Below are 13,776 nucleotides of genomic sequence, written 5' to 3'. Positions count from 1 at the left end.
AATTCCCTCCCTAACAGTCTCTTTATTACATTGACACATAAACAGATCTTTAGAAAAAGTATTTCTAAAGTCTGCTTATAATATGTAAATGAATCCTTTGACTAGTCTATGGGACGTTAGTTTGCACAAACTAATTGGCCCACTTAGTTTGCTATCTAGCCCCTGTGTGTGCGAACCCCTGGATGTTTGGGAATGGGGGGCCCGAATATCCATCGTTTGCCACTCTGTCATTTGCATGATCAGAAGTAAGATTATTATCTCCGGTCAGAGAGCTATGTCTGCGCTATAAATAAATTTTTAAAAAATTTAGCAGAATCCGCTCTATTTGTGGAGTCCTCCCCATTTTTGACAACCAGCCAAGCTAAAGCAGATAGCTGGGGACTGGTATTCTCAGACTGGTAAGGGGCCATGGACATTCCCCCCCCCCCAGCCTAAAAGTAGCAGCCACTCCAGAAAAGGTGCATCATTAGATGCGCCAATTCTAGCTTTTTGCCTGGCTGTTCCCACTTGCCCTGTAGCAGTGGCATGTGGGGTTAGTATTTGTGGGGTTGATGTCACCTTTGTATTGTCAGGTGACATCAAGCCCACGGGTTAGTAATGCAGAGGCGTCTGAGACGCCTTTCTATTACTATTCCCATAGTCATATTGTGTCAATCAGCAGGTTCCCAAAAATTATTAAAACGTAACCTTTATTCGTTTAAAACCTAAAAAAAGTGCAGACATATAGTGCTAACAAAGTGCTAGGTGCAAACAATAAACACAAAAAGACTCATTTAAAATGTCACCGCCAAAGAATTAGTATCCAATTAACTTATAGTGCCCGGTATACCACAAATGACACTCCTGGATAAATCACTGTATCAAGCAGAGAACCAGTCTCAATATCCCATGCGCACGTATACTTTATTAAACCTCATATGTCCTCTGTTAAAGGTACCGGCTCTTAAGTATTTGCGCCATTACAGCAGGGGTGAGAAGATGACCTCTTTTTTATGTTATATTATGGTCCTATTCCCTTTATCACCCTTATTGGCGGTGGCAAAACATATGCAGCTTGCTCATAAAGAAAAAACCGACATGCTAAATTTGCATCAATAAGTACCCAAATTCATGGCGTACAACCTTCCACGTGCAATATCGCATATAGTCAAGCAGTTTTTATATACTCATCTGCCTTCTCATAATCATGCAGTTCGAGTATTCATGTGGACTTTCTCAGCGGTTTTAAACGTCCGCATTCCTCCTTTCATGTCCACCTAGATGAATAGTGCCTCCCAACGCGTTTCATCATTCGGAATCATCAGGGGATTATGTCACCTTCATGTGTATCGACTGAGCATATCGCTAATGCGGCAATCGTTCTGCCTAGTTTATGTACACTGCTCACCGGCGTTTTCAAAATCATACTTCCGGACGCCGGGAATCCATTTCCGGTCTGTGTGTGCACCGTAGAATACGGTTCCTAGATCCCTTCTGGGTATCCTGACGTTGGCACATCGTGCCGTAACGTCATGTCCGGTGGGCGTCCACATTCACCTATATCCCGCCCCTTCTACAGTGAAATGCAAAAAGCGCACTTTGTTCCATTAGTCTGAGCAGGCGGCTCGCGGACATAAATGAAGCATGCCGTGGCCATCTGATCTGGTGGGCGGATACTTCCACCTTTGTACCGCCCCCCCTGTACGCATTGTATAGAAACAACACCGCATTCTATGAAACAAAGAACAAAGAGGCGCGTCACTCATAAGCCTCCTGTCTTTGATTCATGTAATAAAGGGGAGGAGAAGTTTGCCTCCCGAGCCATATAAAGGGCATGTGCAGATAAATTGGCCGTTTAAAAAAAGAAACCCCATGTATCGAGGATTACAAGAAGCTACAGCGATGGGTATCCTATCTCACGCAGAAGATTATGTACACACTTTTTAAAGAAAAGAATTTTTGACAAAGAAAAAGAAAGAGACGGCCAATTTATCTGCACATGCCCTTTATATGGCTTTAAATGAGTCTTTTTGTGTTTATTGTTTGCACCTAGCACTTTGTTAGCACTATATGTCTGCACTTTTTTTAGGTTTTAAACGAATAAAGGTTACGTTTTAATAATTTTTGGGAACCTGCTGATTGACATAAATATTTTGGTCCCTGTGAAAATAATACAGAGTCTAGCTAATATTTTTCCATAGTCATATTGTAAATAAACACACAGCCAGAATAAAGTCCTTTATTTGAAATAAAAATACACCCAGTTTTACTTTTTTATTTAAAAATAAAAAACAAAATTATATTCACCTTACACCATTCCATTGAAGCCCTCGTCTCCTGCAAAAAATAAAAAATAAATAAATAAAAAACATCCATATCCCTCACCTGTCTAACATACTGTCCCACGCTGTAATCAGTGTCTGCAATAAGTGGTTTTCAACCTGGGCCGTGCCAAGATGCAACTATCCAGGCTGAAAACCAAAGGAGAATGAGCTGCTGCGAGCACAGTGTCACAGTGACTAGTGGTGACTTAGGCTGTGTTCCCAGCTCACTTTGCTGTGTTCCCAGCTCACTTTGCTGTGTTCTAGGATGATGAACTGCGGTGACCTCAGTGAGATCACCGCTAGCACCGTGAGAAAAAGTCCACTTATTGCTGCCTGGGATTATGGCATAAGACAGTATGGTGAACAATTGAGGGATATTTTTCTTTATTTTTTTTTTTCTTTACATGAGACCATGGCTTAAATAGAATGGGCGTTAGGTGAGTATTATTGTTTATTATTTTCTGTTTTTCACAGGGGATGAGGGCTTCAATGGAGTGGGCATGAGGTGAGTATAACTTTGTTTTTCATTTAAAAAAAAAAATAAAAAAGTGAAACAGTGTGTATTTTTATTTCAAATAAAGGACTTTATTCTGGCTCTGTGTTTATTTACAATATGACTATAACCCCACAAATATGTGAGTGAGAAGAGCCAGCCTAATAGATGCACCTTTTCTGAGGCTTTTGAGGGTTGCTATTTCTAGGCTGGGGGGAGCAATATCCATGGCCCCTTACCAGCCTGAGGATACCAGCACCTAGCTATCTGATTTAGCTTCGCTGGTTGTCAAAAACTTAGGAGATACTCAACGGCGTTTTTTAATTATGTATTTAAATAATTAACAAAAAAAAACAGCATGAGGAGCCCTCTATTCTTGATAACCAGCCATGATAATGCTGACAGTTGAGGGTTGTTATTATTATTATTATTATTATTATTATTATTATTATTATTAAAAAAAAATGAGGGGAACCCACACAATTAAAAAAAAAAAATGCATTTATTTATAGCGCAGTCACCGTTTGATGCACCTGCTCTCACTGTTATCAGCAAAAAACAGGCGTAGGCTGATGCGAGTAGTACGTTCTCATCAGCCGAGGCCTCTGGACCAGCAGTAAACTTTTTACCGCCGGTCACAGTTGCTGACTCACGCAGCTCTCTGACTGGCAGTAATAATCTTACCGCTGATCAGAACCGACTGTGTCACTCGCGCTGTCATGCAGATGACAGCGTGGGAAACACCCGATGTTCGGACTGCCGAACCCAAACAGTAACACGACCTTATGGAGAAGTCCGTGTTCAGGGTCCATGCCCCAACAGTAGATGTTCAGTATGGACCCCGAACTTTACTGTTCGGATTCGCCCATCTCTAGTGATAACATGACTTACAAGAGCCAGTGTCACTGCCAGCGCTATACTTACCTTGTACATGTGCACATCTTTGATCCCTCACATTATTGAGCCTTGGAAGCTGGGTGTACGCTTCCCAGCTTCAGAAAGGAGCCCTGCGCACGATTGGAAGTGCAGAGGACTTCCAGTCATGTGCAGTGCACTTTTCTAAGTTTCGGGACGTGTACACAGCTTCAGAGGCTCAATTATGTGAGTAAACCTAGCTGCGCGCATGTGCAAGATTTGTATAGCGATGGCTATGACTCTGGCTTTTGCAAGTGGTGCTATCACGCCAACATGACTTGCTAAGTGGGCTGTCTAGTCTGAGGAACCTAATGCCCAATCGACTAGTCAAAGGGTTTATTTACGTATCATAAATAGACTTTAGAAATACTTTTTCTAAAGTTCTGTTTGTGTGTCCAATGTAATAAAGAGATTGTGAGGCAGGGAATTTAGATAGAACCATCAGCAGTTGTGTGTACCTATGGGCAAGGGGGGCCTGACAGGTTCCCTTTAAAGAGGAACTGTTGCCACTCCTGACATGCCCATTTACGTAAATAATTGTGTTTCACATAAAACAACAATTTTGAAGTATCTTTTCTTATAAATCCGTAATATACTGTTCCTCTACTACTTCTCCTTGAAAAGGTATAAATAAATTGAGAAATGGGTGTGACTTTTCTTTTCATTAAACATGCATCCTCGTTACACTGATGACCCTTGATTGTAATTGGAGCTCTACTGTTTCCTTTTCCCTGTGATAGGTTCTTTGTCAGATAATCATTCATCGACACTGACCCAACCCAAGGAAAATGTCAACTGATATCAGTTAGCCTGCAGTTTTTAACAACGAATCCACGGTATATGGCTGCTAGCCAATTTTCATTAACATACTTCTGATTTGTACGTTTCTTTTTTTCTTGTTAATCAGCACAAATTTCCTACTGAAATTAAAGCTGAAGTCATGAGTGAAGAAGAAAAGACATATAAAAGTGGTAATCGCTTGTTTAAAGAAGAGGATATTGCTATAGATATCCATCCAGGTGAGAAAATAAAAAGAAGCTTGACATTAAGGGGTCGACTGTCCCATTATCGACTCCTAAGTATTGCTCTGAGCTTTTCCAGAAGAAACCTTTACTTGTCTTACATGGCTAATTTAACAGCAAGTACATTATAGCTAACCGTGCAGTGTAGAAAAAAAGAAAAAAAAACCCTTATGAGTCACCAATCTAGCGACTCTTAATGCTCTCTCAAGACTAATTATAAATTATATGAAAATGTTAATTAAATCCATAAACGTGTAGTGTACGTAAAGTAGAGAGATCTTCCTTTATATTTTTATATATCTGAGGTATTCCATATAACTATATTTATAGTGATACAGTAAAGGAAGTTTATATAGAGTCCCAGTAAAAAAAATTTTTATTATTATTTATTTACTGGTTTTGGAAGCAGTCTTATTTATTGCTCAAACAATCTTCTCTTGTACTAAAATTGACATTTTGCTTTTTAAAGATGTGGATAACCCCTTGTCAATCTGAATGTTTCCCCTGTAAAAATAAAAAAAAACTTATTCTCACCACCCGTGCCTGGTGCAGCGGCACTGTTTCTGCCTTCAGAAGTATTAGTAATTAGGAAGACGTGAGCGGCCAGCCTCAGCTCTCACTTCATCTCGAATACATATAGGCCCTAAGACTGAATGTGCGCAAAGCTCACATGTCATGACAACCGCATGTGAGCCCTAGAAATGTGAGTGCCAACACTGCTGGAACGGTGCCAGCATGGGAGGTGAATATAAGCTTTTCTATTTTCACGGGGGCAAGATCGAGAAGGGGTTATCCTAGTGGACAACCCCTTTAATGACTAGATACTTTTATTCTTGGCACATAAGCTATGAATACATACTGTAGGCCAAAATGCACAGCAATGCATCCTTGCTGTATGTGGTGTGTAGGAGCTGTCGTCTGCATTGACTCTTCGTGTCTCACTGAGGACATCAGCTGCTTTATATTACCCTGTGAGCATACTTGTAGGATACATACTGTATTAACGAGATAATAACCAAAAGCCATAAATTTATTGAGCTTGGCCCTAGGCTATAACACCACAACCTTGTAAATTTATGGCACTTGTTTAAAGCTCCTGCAATCAAGCAGGAGCTGTTCGATTAGCTTTGGACCCTGGGGAGAAGACAAGCTATTTATTTTCATTTATTGCCATTTTGCAGTGAAAAGAAGCAACGACATTGCCTATGCTTCTGTAGGACCTGGCGATCACAAGATCAGACTCTTTCCCGCCATAGCAGAGCTTCTCGGTCCTATCCGATCCAGATCAGCTCTCTGTGGAGCTTGCCTTTATTACAATGGGGGAAAAATGTTCCCCACAGATCTTTAATGATTTCCTGGGAGACAAATTATGTAAAAAAAAAACAAGTAATACAAAACAAAAAGCCCTCACTAGAAAAAATATCAAGCAATGTTTTTTTTATTTAAAATACATTTTATTACATATATATATATATATATATATATATATATATATATATATATATATATATATATAAAAGCCTGCGCATAATAAATATCATGACAACATAATAATATGAACAATTAAGTCAACAGGTTATTTGGTGTTAAAAGTGAAGAGTAAAAAATAAAAATACAGAAAACCAAAAATTGCTTTTGTATAGACTGTGTGCAGAGTTATTAGGCAAGTTGTATTTTGATCACGATAATTTTTATACATGTTGTCCTACTCCAAGCTGTTCAGGCTTGAGAGCCAACTACCAATTAAGTAAATTATGTGATGTGCATTTCTGTAATGAGGAGGGGTGTTGTCTAATGACATCAAAACCCTATATAAGGTGTGCTTAATTATTAGGCAACTTCCTTTCCTTTGGCAAAATGGGTCAGAAGAGAGATTTGACGGGCTCTGAAAAGTCCAAAATTGTGAGAGGTCTTGCAGAGGGATGCAGCAGTCTTGAAATTGCCAAAGTTTTGAAGCGTGATCACCGAACAATCAAGCGTTTCATGACAAATAGCCAACAGGGTCACAAGAAGCGTGTTGGGCAAAAAAGGCACAAAATAACTGCCCATAAATTGAGGAAAATCAAGCGTGAAGCTGCCAAGATGCCATTTGCCACCAGTTTTGCCATATTTCAGAGCTGCAACGTTACTGGAGTAACAAAAAGCACAAGGTGTGCGATACTCGGGGACATGGCCAAGGTAAGGAAGGCTGAAAAACGACCACCTTTGAACAAGAAACATAAGATAAAACATCAAGACTGGGCCAAGAAATATCTTAACACTGACTTTTCAAAGGTTTTATGGACTGATAAAATGAGTGACTCTTGATGGGCCAGAGGCTGGATCAGTAAAGGGCAGAGAGCTCCACTCCGACTCAGACGCCAGCAAGGTGGAAGTGGGGTACTGGTATGGGCTGGTATCATCAAAGATGAACTTGTGGGACCTTTTCGGGTTGAGGAAGGATTGAAGCTCAACTCCCAGAACTACTGCCAGTTTCTGGAAGACAACTTCTTCAAGCAGTGATACAGGAAGAAGTCAGTATCGTTCAAGATAAACATGATTTTCATGCAGGGCAATGCTCCATCACATGCCTCCAACTACTCCACAGCGTGGCTGGCCAGTAAAGGTCTCAAAGAAGAAAAAATAATGACATGGCCCCCTTGTTCACCTGATCTGAACCCCATAGAGAACCTGTGGTCCCTCATAAAATGTGAGATCTACAGGGAGGGAAAACAGTACACCTCTCGGAACAGTGTCTGGGAGGCTGTGGTGGCTGCTGCACGCAATGTTGATCATAAACAGATCAAGCAACTGACAGAATCTATGGATGGAAATCTGTTCAGTGTCATCCATCATAAAGAAAAGTGACTATATTGGTCACTAATTTTGGGGGGGTTGTTTTTGCATGTCAGGAATGTTTATTTATAAATTTTGTGCAGTTATATTGGTTTACCTGGTGAAAATAAACAAGTGAGATGGGAATATATTTGGTTTTTATTAAGTTGCCTAATAATTCTGCACAGTAATAGTTACCTGCACAAACAGATATCCTCCTAAGATAGCCAAATCTAAAAAAAAATCCCCACTCCCAACTTCCAAAAATATTAAGCTTTGATATTTGAGTCTTTTAGGTTGATTGAGAACATAGTTGTTGATCAATAATAAAAGTTGGTGTGATATGATCATCTGTCACATCACAGAAAATCTCTGAGCCCTTATGGGTTAACAATCATGGCCCATTCATATAATCCGACTAAACATTGTCTTTCATTGCTTGTTGACCATTAAAGCGGTTGTCCTGTGAAAACAGGTTGTCTCCTAGCCACAGAATAGGGGATAAGTTAGTGACTGGTGGTTGGTCGAACACTGGAAACCCCCCCCCCAAATTGTTAGAACTGTGAATTTTTATTCTTGATGGGGGACTTAATTACAAAATTACAAAAAAAAAATTACAAAATTAGTTACAAAATTGAGTGGTAGTTTGGAGTGCAACCCCCGAGGAAATAAATGGAACAGTGGTTGAGCATGCGCCTTGACGCCCTATTTTAACGTGGATAAAAGTTTTTCGTTTTGCCAATCAGTGCGGGTACCATCGGTCAAATCCCCACCAATCAATAAGTTATCACGTACTCTATTCATGGGTGATGACTTGTCTTTACTAGACAACACCTTTACATCTGTACAGGTCTGTATTTTGTGTGATTTATAATATACAAGTTGTAAAAAAGAAAATGCCTTTTTATTTCCCAGCTGGTGACTACAACAATACCTCGAAGAGTCAATATAATGATATCTCAAAAGATTCTCTAGAACATTATACTACCCAAAATATGTATGCAGGACTTTATTTTCCAGAACTGTCGTGGGATTTTTCGAATCATGAGGAAGGTCCAGAACATATTCTTCCACAGAGTTTATCGTCTGAATCTGTGGAATGTTTGGCTGAAGAATCTGAGCAGTGTTGCCAGGAAAGAATGGGAAATGTGGATAATCTGTTTCCTTGTCCAGAATGTGGACAATGTTTTGCCCACAATGCAAATCTCCTTGTACATTTAAGAATTCATAAAGAAAGTCTCGAAGGACAGAAAAACACTTCTCTAAAAAGGCTCTTTTCATGCTTACAATGTGGAAAATGTTTTACTAGGAAATCTGTTCTTAATGAACATCTAAGAACTCACACAGGGGAGAAACCTCATTCTTGCTTACAATGTGGCAAGTGTTTTACCAAGAAGTCAAGTCTGCTTAAGCATGAGATAATTCACACAGGGGAGAAGGTATTTTCATGCTTGGAATGTGGAAAGTGTTTTATGTTCAAAGATCATCTTGAGCGTCATCAGAGAATTCACACAGGAGAGAGGCCATATCCATGTTTGGAATGTGGAAAACGTTTTATCCAGAAATCAGGTCTTAGTAAACATCAAAAAATTCACACAGGCGAAAAACCATTTTCATGTTCAGAATGTGGGAAATGCTTTGCTGAGAAATCAGGTCTTGTTAGACATCAAAGAACTCACACAGGTGAGAAACCATACTCATGTTCAGAATGTGGGAAATGCTTTGCGCAGAAATCAGAACTTGTTGAACATCACAGAAATCACACGGGAGAGAAGCCGTTTTTGTGTTTGGAATGTGGTCAGTGTTTTAGCAGGAAATCTGTTCTTGCTAATCATCAAAGAATTCACACAGGGACAATCAATATTGAAAAATCATCTAAGCTCCAAGAAAATCTTCTTTGTGTAATGAATTATATGGACTCGTTAGAGAAAATGTGATTCAGTGGACTTCATCGTAAACAAATGTTCAAGCCTTTGTAGTATTGTGTGTCTGCCCAGAACTACTGTGCTGGTGTTTGTCATTCGCTATAAAGATTCTGCTCAAGTCTTGTTTTCATTCTTGATCATGCTACACTCATTTCAAATAAAATTATTTTCATATGAATGACTTCAGTCTGGTTGGAATATGTTGCACTGAATCTTCCTTCCACTCTTGCCATATTGAGTGTTTACTGAACACCCTCATCATGGTGTACATTATGCAGCAGTACTGAGTGGTATTGCTGTAAATTGAGCACTAAGGCAAAATGGTGGAAACTAAAGGTACCTTCACATTAAGCGACGCTGCAGCGATAGCGACAACGATGCCGATCGCTGCAGCGTCGCTGTTTGATCGCTGGAGAGCTGTCACACAGACCGCTCTCCAGCGACCAACGATGCCGAGGTCCCCGGGTAACCAGGGTAAACATCGGCTTAGTAACCCGATGTTTACCCTGGTTACCAGCGTAAAATGTAAAAAAAAAAAACAGTACATACTTACATTCGCGTCCCCCGGCGTCCGCTTCCTGCACTGTGTGAGCGCCGGCCCTAACAGCAGAGCGGTGACGTCACCGCTGTGCTGTACTTTCACTTTCACTTTACGGCGCTCAGTCAGTGTGGGAAGCGGACGCCGCGGGATGCGAAGGTGAGTATGTAGTGTTTGTTTTTTTTACATTTTACACTGGTAACCAGGGTAAACATCGGGTTACTAAGTGCGGCCCTGCGCTTAGTAGCCCGATGTTTACCCTGGTTACCAGTGTAAAACATCGCTGGCATCGTTGCTTTTGGTGTCAAACACGACGATACACGCTGGTCTGACGACCAAATAAAGTTCTGAACTTTGTTCAACGACCAGCGATATCACAGCAGGATCCTGATCGCTGCTGCGTGTCAAACTAAACGATATCGCTAGCCAGGACCCTGCAACGTCACGGATCGCTAGCGATATCGTTTAGTGTGAAGGTACCTTAAGTCATGAAGATGTCAAACACTGGGCACGTGTTTGGTAGCTTTACTCTTACCATTTAGTTCTAGGTTTCATTGATTTGTAGTGGAATAAGTTGTTACAACAAATAAGTTCACACTGACCTTTATGGTAGATAAGTAGTTTTATTGAGGAAATATGAGTTCACTTGCCTTGTCTGATTTAGTAAGAATTACCAATAAAATATCAATTCTGGATCACCTTTTGTTAGAACTCTGTGTTGTGTTGCCTTTCTGTTTATAAATCTGACAAGTCCTCTTTATGTCCAGCGCTTTAGACCTGTTTAGTACCGCTTTATGCATTTACATTTTTACATACAAGTTTGCTTGTGTTACCAGTTTTCTGGCAGCACCTATGTCTAATTGGGATGACCTGAAAGAAAACAGGTATAAAACCAGCATTGAAACACTATTGAGCGATAATTTCCAAAGGATATATGGGGATAGTAAACCGTTTTCCACATGTGCTCATCACTGTCTGCGTCCTGCTCCAGCAATAAATGATTGAAACAGTAAAAAAATGTGTGTGACAGCACAGTCAGATATATGTCACATGTGAATAGGCATGATTTAGATATAAATAAATGTTGCAATTTCCTTCATTGTGTACACAATATGCATCGTTCTAATCTGTGATAAATATTTAAATCTAGGACTTTTAATAACAAAACCTCACAGGATACTATGTTTTCATTTTCTATTCCAGTCATTCTATAAGTGATATATAATAGATGAACAAGCATGGCAAAGAAATGACCAAAAGGATATTAAACTTCACCATAGAGGTGATCTATATAGCTCTGCTTCTGGCGTCCCTGCATGGTGTCACCTTCTCTCTTCATGCAAGGACACCGCTTACTCACCACCCCAGCCCTGGGTGCGGTACCCGGCGTGCTGCTTCCTGTGTGTGTGCGTGCTCCCACATTCTTAAAGGGGCTTGTGGCTGAGAGGCATTGAATAATCAGAACACCTGCAATATGGCTCCCAGCCAATTGCTGGGAGTCACCCTGTATAAAAGACTCCCTCTCTCCTAGGGAGTCGCCAAGCAACCTGTAGAATCATTAGTAAGGTGTACTACTAGAGAGTTTTGAGGTCCTGTGGTCCCAGTGTGGCCAGTCCTGTATCAGCAGTTCCCTGGTCCCAGAGCGGCGAGCGCCTGAACCTCATCTCCTAGTCCCAGAGCGGCCAGCACCTGAATCTCGTACCCTGATCCTGGAACAGCCAGAGCCTAAACATTATCCCCTGATCCGTGTGTGGCCAAACCCTGATTCAGTATGCTAGATCGGCATGTCTGATCCAAGCACTGATCAGTGTCAGTAACTGTTCGGTAGAGGTGCCGGAAATTACTAGCCTGAACGGAGACCTAGCTCCTGGTGTCAGCAGCTGCAATACTGGGCTCTGCCCAGGAGTGGTACCTGGTGGCTACCTGCAGCCCAGTCTATTTCCACCAACAAGAGCTCCAGTGAACACCAGGTAGACGCTTAGCTATGCTCCTTCCTGGGCAGGCTCGGCCATGTGGCACAGTGGGTCCACAAATCCACATGCACATGTTGGGTGTAACAGTCTGCTTGGCCTTGACATGGCCACATCATATCATATTTGTCATGTGGCACCATTCTCAATTAGGAACCCATATTTCTTACTGGTTCTTTCCATATACGAGGTTACTATTGCAAAATAGCACTGTACCTACTTGCCATGTTTACACTTACAGCTCCTGGGCAGACTATCTCTCTCCATAATATCCCTTCCACACCACTCTCCTCCATAATATACCCCCTAAACCATACCTCCCCATAATATAACCCTTATACCGCCCCTCTCCATAATATACCCCCTACACCACCCCTCCCCATAATATACCCCCTACACCACCCCTCCCCATAATATACCCCCTACCCCACCCCTCCCTATAATATAACCCCACACCACCCCTCCTCATAATATACTCCCTACACCACTCCTCTCCCTAATATCCCTTTCACTGACCCTCACTATAATATACCCCCACACACGCCGCCCCTCCCCATAATATACCCCCACATACGCCACCCCTCCCCATAATAAATGTCGCTGTTCATAATATCCCCTTCACTAACTCTCCCTATAATATACACCCTATACCTCACCCCTCCCCAAAACATACCTCCCCTCCCTATAATATCTCGCCTACACCATCCCTCTACATAATGTTTGTCTCCATAATGTCCCCCACGTGCTGTCCCTAGTCTCTATAATGTCCTCCCTCAACACTGCCCATCTGAAAACACACTCTCATACATACACACAGACTCATGCACATTTACACACTCATATACACACACTCCCCCTTCTCATCGGAGCGCTGCTCACCATTCTTCCCACCGGATGCCGTGTCCCCGCCTCTTCTGCCCTGCTCTGTGTCGCCAGCAGTGGCAGTGTGATGAGGTTGCAGCATGATGACCTCATCACTCTGCTGCACACCACGGAGCAGGAACAACCACGATACTCTGCAGATATTGCAGCTGCAATCAAAAGTATAGTTCCAGTCCTCCTGGCGGCCCTAATCAGCCTCCTGGGGACTGGCTCAGGGGGAAAATGCATCCCTGCCCCCCCCCCCCGACCCAGCCTGCCACTGATTCAGGAGCAGGGCATCAAATTATGATGACTGCAGGGGGTGGAACGGCACTGCTGCCCCCTGTCGACCGCCGCCTGAGGCAAAGTGCTCAACTTGCCTCATTATACAACCCCTGGCAAAACTTACGTAATCACCATCCTTGGAGGATATTCATTCAGTTGTTTAATTTTGAAGAAAAAAAGCAGATCACAGACATGGCACAAAGCTAAAGTAATTTCATATTGCGACTTTCTGGCTTTAAGAAACACTAAAAGAAATCAAGAACAAAAAATGTGGTAGTCAGTAATGGTTACTTTTTTAACCAAGCATAAGGGAAAAATTCTGGAATCATGAAAAACAAACAAAAAAACACTCCAACACATCACTAGTGTTTTGTTGCACCACCTCTGGCTTTTATAACAGCTTGCAGTCTCTGAGGCATGGACTTAATGAGTGCCAAACAGTACTCTTCATCAATCAGGCTCCAACTTTCTCTGATTGCTGTTGCCAGATCAGCTTTGCAGGCTGGAGCTTTGTCATGGACCATTTTCTTCAACTTCCACCAAAGATTTTCAATTGGATTGAGATCCGGACTATTTGCAGGCCATGACATTGACCTTATGTGTCTTTTTTCAAGGAATGTTTTCACAGTTTGTGCTCTATGGCAGGATGC

General features: G+C 41.6%; 1 protein-coding gene across 1 annotated transcript in view; it reads left to right on the top strand.

The window, feature by feature from the left end:
- LOC143767902 (uncharacterized) overlaps positions 1-9,793 on the top strand; it is a 79,602-nt gene extending 69,809 nt beyond the window's left edge. The window contains exons 10-11 of the mRNA XM_077256423.1: positions 4,619-4,730; positions 8,463-9,793. Of these exons, the coding sequence (XP_077112538.1) occupies positions 4,619-4,730; positions 8,463-9,484 (1,134 nt within the window). The 3' untranslated portion in view covers positions 9,485-9,793. The remainder of the gene's footprint in view (positions 1-4,618; positions 4,731-8,462) is intronic.
- The last annotated feature ends 3,983 nt before the right edge of the window (positions 9,794-13,776 follow it).

The sequence above is a fragment of the Ranitomeya variabilis genome, chromosome 4 (genome assembly GCF_051348905.1).
Source record: "Ranitomeya variabilis isolate aRanVar5 chromosome 4, aRanVar5.hap1, whole genome shotgun sequence".
Lineage (NCBI taxonomy): Eukaryota > Metazoa > Chordata > Amphibia > Anura > Dendrobatidae > Ranitomeya > Ranitomeya variabilis.
This window is presented reverse-complemented; position numbering and strand designations above follow the sequence as displayed.